At 56.8% G+C, this 6518-nt stretch overlaps 1 protein-coding gene across 1 annotated transcript in view; it reads left to right on the top strand.

The window, feature by feature from the left end:
- Positions 1-6501, top strand: part of TBX21 (T-box 21) — a 34798-nt gene extending 28297 nt beyond the window's left edge. Inside the window, exons 2-6 of the mRNA XM_006023255.3 lie at positions 1411-1565; positions 2739-2860; positions 3347-3505; positions 3918-3979; positions 4831-6501. Of these exons, the coding sequence (XP_006023317.1) occupies positions 1411-1565; positions 2739-2860; positions 3347-3505; positions 3918-3979; positions 4831-5500 (1168 nt within the window). The 3' untranslated portion in view covers positions 5501-6501. The remainder of the gene's footprint in view (positions 1-1410; positions 1566-2738; positions 2861-3346; positions 3506-3917; positions 3980-4830) is intronic.
- Positions 6502-6518: the final 17 nt, after the last annotated feature.

The raw sequence follows: 6518 nt of genomic DNA on the forward strand, positions 1-6518 counted from the left end.
CCCGGCGGGCCCCCTGCCTCTATCTGCAACATCGAAGCTTTCAGCAGTGAGGCGCAGTGACACCACTGGCCACCAGAGGGTGCCAACTACCCATTGACCATTGTGACAACCCCAGTATATAGGGGCAGCTAAAAGAATTACCCCTTCAGCGTAAGGGCCTGAAGCCGATGGGGCTTGGGGTCCTTAAGCTTCCTTCCTGCTTGCAGCTCACTGGAGTGATGTGGTTTGTGGCAGTGACCAGTCTTCTGACCTGCTGGACCTCCCCACCCTGCCAGGCCCAGCCCTTGAGTGACATGCAGTAGGAGGCTGAGTGGAAGCTTAGTTGGTATCTGCTGTTCCCCAGCTGCCTGGCCTGGGCATCTGCTCTTGCTGTGACTAAGGAGCTCAGGAGTCACTCTAATGGGACTGACATGAAGCTCTCAGCCTGCAGCCTGGCAGACCCTGCTTTCCCTTTGCTTTCTATGCTTCTCTCCTCTTCCCCATTCCCTGTTTCTCTCCCTCCCTTCCTCTCTTTCTGGTTCGCATGCCTCTCCCAAGCCCAGAGATGAAGCTGAAAATAGAAATGGTGTTGGTTTCTGAACCGGAAGAGTGGCTTAGGGGTGGGGGTGGGAAGCGGATGTGGGGATGAGTCCAGCATAGAGCTGCCACCTGTTCTGGTCAGTTAATGCGCCTTATTGAAAGGGGCTGGGCAGCTAATGCTGGGCTGTTGTTGCCTCCCCCATGCACTGAAGTGCTGGGCAATGACTGGCATGTTCTAGCTTCCCAGGCTCTAGCTCGTTGCGTTGGTAAAGCAGCCCCAGGGAGACATGGGGACTAGTGCAGGCACAGGAGTTGTACTAGAGCTGGTCAGTCTGACCCAAGACTCCTGCTTGCAGTGCTGAGCTGGGAGATGTGGGTTCAAACCAGCTCTGCCATAGGCCCTGGGCAAAGATGTTTCTTGATATTCCTCAGTTTCTCCTCCCAACCCTTGGCTGGGTGGTCTCATGTCTTGAGCTCCATCGGGCAGGGACTGTGTGTGTCTGCATTCATGTCCATGTCTATACAGCTCCTAGCACAGCAGGGCCCACCACTTCCGTGCAGATGACAGGCTGGGGCAAACTAGGCCACAACCATTTGCCCCTCCTGGTTGCTACCACATTCCCCCTTCAACTCACTACAGCTAGATAGATCTTCGGGGCAGCTCCTTTCTTCATGGAGCCTGCCCCACCCTGGTGACATCTCCTTCAGCACCTGTTCTGTCCCCTCGTATCCTGTCTCAAATGCGTGGGGCATGCTGGGGGTCAGTGGCCAACCCTCCTCCACCCTGAGTTCGCTGATGACAGGGAGGGGCTTGGGGGGAGGGGGGCGGTGTCCAGGCTTAAGGGTCCTCCCAGTGTAATGCAACAGGCTGTGTTTGCTCCCCCTCTCCAGGCGCATGTTCCCGTTTCTCAGCTTCAACCTCACTGGGCTGGACCCCGTGGCTCATTACAATGTCTGTGTTGACATCGTCCTGGTGGACCAGCACCACTGGAGGTACCAAGGCGGAAAGTGGGTCCAGTGCGGCAAGGCAGAGGGAAACATGCCAGGTACGGAGTCCCAAATCCAGAGCCACCCACTCCCATCCCTTTCCTTTCCCCAGCCAGCTGTCTCACTCAAGGGATGAAGGAGCCCAAGTCCCAACATGAGGGAACCCACTGGCTATAAAGGGAAGGGCAGGGCTTGGGGCCATCTCCATCAGGGCTCCCGAGAGAAGCTAGGTGGCCCCCACAAAGTTGGTGCTTCTGCCCTCCCTATACTCACACATGGCACATTGTGCTGGGAGATGCCAGGAGAAGAGGGAGCTAGGAGCTCCCCCACAGCAAGAGCTCCTACACCATCCTCCACAGTGCTTCCCACCAGCTGAGGCTGGAACTGAAGTAGCTGGATGCTCCTCACAGCCAGGGCCTGGGTAGCATCCTCTGCAGCGCTCTCTGCTTGGAGAAGCTGGGCTTGGAGCAGCCAGGTGCTCTTCTACCAGTCCGGCCAGTGACTCCCACTACAGAAGCTGGGCAGAGGACAGAGGGCCCTGTGACCAGAACAGCCATGGCCAGGCTCTCAGGGTTATAATTCCCAAGTGGGAGCCAGGCAGGTGGGGAACACTCCCTTCCCATCCATAAAATGGGACAGATTTTGATTAATTCCCCTTGTTCTGGTCCAGGCTGCACCATGCTAGCCCTTTTGTGATAACCCAAGTAATAAGAAGCAGGAGGACACCCCTCCCTTCTGCCTTACCTGCTTGGTACATAGAGCTTCTCCCTTCACCTGCCCCTTTCCCCTGCCTCTGTTTTCTCCTGTCCTTACATGGTCCCAGCAGGGAACTGGCTGCCCTTGACCTCTGTGGCATTCCCAGGAGCTGGGGCTCCCTCTCATGGGCAGAGGAGGTTGTGCAGCAGTGCCCCAGTATCCTGTCTTTGTGCCCCCTGGTGTGAGGGGCCCAGGTTGTTCCCTGGCTGCCTGTGCAGCTCAGCCCATCCTGGTTTGGGGTAGAAGCAAGGGGGAATTTCCTCCCTTGGCAGAGAAGATGTGATGGTTGCGAACTCGCAAGTGGTGCTCTGCCACTGGGATCCATGCTCTGAGTGGAAGGTCCCAGCCTAGGGGCTCTAGCTAGTAGGAGGGGGCTCTGAGGGGCTAGCCCAGAGCTAAAGGGTATTGGGTGGAGGGAGAGGAGTTAGCTGGCGGGCCAGGGGATGGTGCAGTGTTAACCAGGGGTTGCCTTGCAGGTAACCGGCTGTACGTCCATCCTGACTCCCCCAACACCGGCGCCCACTGGATGCGCCAGGAGGTCTCGTTCGGGAAGCTCAAGCTCACCAATAACAAAGGGGCATCCAACAATGTCACCCAGGTAACAGCTTCCTCCACCTGGTCCGGGGCTGGCACTACCTCCTGCCACAACACCATGCAGAACTCCCCAGTAGGATGCTAACATTGGTGCCAGCCAGGACCCCAACTGTGTCACCAGGTGATCTGTCAGGGCACTGTTTGAACATCCTGAAGAGAATCCCACATGCCCTCAGCAGCCCTCAAAACTTTCTGGTGACTCAAGCTGCTGCCTGCTTTTCTCCACTGGCTTTTCAGTGCTACAAACTGCCTTCTCCCCAGTGTCTTCCCTCCACTGCCAGGTGCTGACTTTTGCTACTCAGTTTACCTGTGGAACTCACTGCTGTATGAGAGCAGTGGAGAGAATATCGCACCCTGTGGGCCATGAGGTCACTGTTCTATTCCTCCCCCACCAAAGTTGCCCAATGGGGATGATGTTGGCCCATGGGTCCAAGTCCCTGATGCCCCCTGTTATCAACACCCCTCACCCAGTTGTGCGTTGCCTCCACAGATGATTGTGCTGCAGTCTCTGCACAAGTACCAGCCCCGGCTGCATGTCACTGAGGTGAAGGATGGTGAGGGAGATGAGTCGTACCCCTCTGCCCGCACCCAGACCTTCACCTTCCCCGAGACTCAGTTCATCGCCGTCACAGCCTACCAGAATGCCGATGTAAGTGCAGGAGGGGTGGAGAGAGTGCCTCCCCGTTGTGGTAGCAACTCCTTGAGGGAGGGGCAGGGGTACAGCAGCCACCAGAGGGTACTGTGCCAAGAAGGGCACTGTGGCTGCTGGAAGCTATGGGTGGGATGGTGGCTGGAGCATCGGACCACACCCCATACACACTCAGCCTCTCCAGTGTGAACTGTCCACAGCCCAGACCCCCTGTCAGGCTGGGATGGGCAGGGTGGGCACTGAGGGAGAGCAAGGGGGTGGGCCAGGACACTGCAGGGGCTCTACTGCTTATGGGTGGGTTACCCAGGGTTTAGGGTGCAGGGAGGTGGGAGGTTGCCTTGGCTCCTACTCTCTGCCCCTCCCTTGCCTCCCAACATAGACACTCTCCCAGGCTCTGCTCTGTCCTTTCCAGATCACTCAGCTAAAGATCGACCACAACCCCTTTGCTAAAGGCTTCAGGGACAACTTTGATTCGTGAGTATCTCCCTTCTGTCCACCTGATATTCACTCCAACTTCATCCATACCTCAGATCCCCTAGGGAAGAACTTCCCCTGCCATTTCCCAGCCTTTTTCTCCTCCCACTTCTAAAAAATGGCTGGAGGCCCAGGGCTGGATCTTCCACTGGTATAAATCCTTCTTTGTGGGAGAGATGCCAATGTACAGCCCCTTGGCTTCTGGCTCATAATTCCTTGCTCCCCTGCTCCCTGCATCACTCTTGAGCCTCACTTCAACACAGCCTCAGGCTCTGTCTCAGAAGTTGGGCCAGCCATCCAGGCAGGTGCCCCTGGGCAGGCTCAGCTTCTCTCCTCGGTTTCCTGTACAAGGATATCCCTGTTGCTCAAGTTTGGCCTTTGACCTAGCGTTAACCCTGAGGGCTTTCACCGAGAGGGCAGGCAGGCACCTGGGGCATCTCAGATTTGGGCTCTGAGATGGAGCTGTGGGCCCTTCTGCCCTTCACCCCTGGGCAGAGATGCAGGCTAGTGCTGGGAACAAGGGCTCCAGTGACACAGGGGTCTTCCCGCTAGCTTCAGAAGAGGGAGGTCTATTCAACCTCTGTGGCACACTCAGTGCTTTGTGCTTGCCAGCAAACTCCTCCCATCTCTCCACTGAGTGGAGCTAGAATCCCTTTCCACCCCTCAGCTTGCCTCACTTCATCTCCCAGCCTGCAGCACCACAGTCCAGGACTAGATTTCAACCCAGAGCAAGAGACACCCACCTCCACTCATCACCACTGTCCCCTAAGACGTCCATCTTTACCACCACCACCACTGCAAGGTCCCATTTGACCCCTGGCCCATCTCTATTGCACCCTTCCCTCCCGCAGGATGTACACGACATCAGAGAGTGACCGTGTCACCCCGTCCCCACCGGCAGCTGCCAGCTGCCAGCAGCTCCTTCCTGGCAGCCGCTTCCAGTCCTTCCTGCACGACCAGTACCCGCTGCCCCAGAGCCGCTACTACAATGGAGACCGGGCACCACCCCTGCCTCTACAGCACAAGGACCCTCCCCGCTGGTACTTCACCTCCCAGCAGCCCCCCACCCCCTCCCTGGATTACGGTACCTATGAGGGCAACTACTCTGGGAACAAGTACATGTCCTATGGCGTCAAGCCCTTCACCCTGCAGGCATCAGCCCACCCGACACTGCCCTACTACCAGGATCACCACCCCTTCAGCTCACCCTCTGCCTGGACCCCTGGTCAGTATCACCCCAAGCCCAGCCCAGGGGCACTGAGCTGGTTCCAGCCCATGCGGGACTTGCGGCCGCTGCCCCCAGGGGAAGAGAAGGGGAAGGATGCAGAGCTGTGGCCTGAGCCAGCCTCGGTAAAGTCAGCCGATTCGTCGGACTCTGGGCTGTATGATGCAGAGTGTAAGCGCCGCCGCCTCTCACCCTATGTCTCCAGTGCCGAGAGCTCCCCTCCGGCTCGAAATGGGGACCTCTACGACAAAGAAGGGGGTGGAGATGCCGGCTACTATGGTTTCTATGGCAACTGAGGACAGGCACATGCTTGTGAGAGAGGCGAGGACTCAGCGATTTCTATGTGATGTTAAAATAAGTTCCCTCTCACAAACCCTCCCCAGCCCCCAGGTCCTATCAGGTTGCCCCAGGAAAAGGTGATGTTGGGGGGAGGGAAGCAGGAGCAGCAATACAGCTGGAAGGCTGGGTTGTAGTCTCACTGGTCCGTTGCTGATCAGACCCCTCCCCATCCTCTCTTGCACACTTCAGAGACCTCTAGGCGCACACCAGTCACTGCTGGGTGTGTCAACACCTTTACCAGTGTGCTGATATGAGTGTAAGTGTGTGCTCATGCACAAATGCACTGATGTGTGCATGTGTATACATGAACCATGTGTGCACATGAATCTGGGTACACTCAAGTACGCACACACTCCTTTCCCCATCTTAGTGCATAAGTCCAGTCACCCAGTGTATGGGTACACTTTTGCGTGCCAGTAGTGGTGTGTGCACACCAGCATAAGCACAAGTGGGCTCGGCTGTGTTCATAAATGGGCTCACGACCAAGAGCATTTGCACAGTCAAGCACAAGAAGGCAGTTTTGCACACACCCACTCACACCTGTGCTTGTGCTCCCTGGCTCTCTCTGGCATGTGCCCAGATGCAGAGAATTGCACAGTACAAGTGCATGTTCTCGTGCACAAATGTCCTGATATGGGTGCACAAATGTCCTGATATGGGTGCTCACACCAACCACAGTGCAAGGAAGAGGCACTGCACTGTGTCAGGTTGGCATGAGCCAAAGCCTGTAGGCCCCATTAAGCAGCTGCCATCCCTAGCCCTATCACTCCTTGCTGGCAGCAGCAGGAGAAGAAATGATGCATGATCGGCATGGACCCTAGCAGGAGACAGCTTGTGGCCTGATTCCCTTATTTACGAGATGTGCCGCCTTCCAGGTGCTTGCCATAAAGCTGGGCTTGCTGCCTCTGCTCATCCAGAGCAAAAATTGCCCTCAACTACTGTAAGTGTCACCACTCCTCAAGGCAACAGCTCTTG

The sequence above is a fragment of the Alligator sinensis genome, unplaced genomic scaffold (genome assembly GCF_000455745.1).
Source record: "Alligator sinensis unplaced genomic scaffold, ASM45574v1 scaffold520_1, whole genome shotgun sequence".
Taxonomy (NCBI): Eukaryota; Metazoa; Chordata; order Crocodylia; family Alligatoridae; genus Alligator; species Alligator sinensis.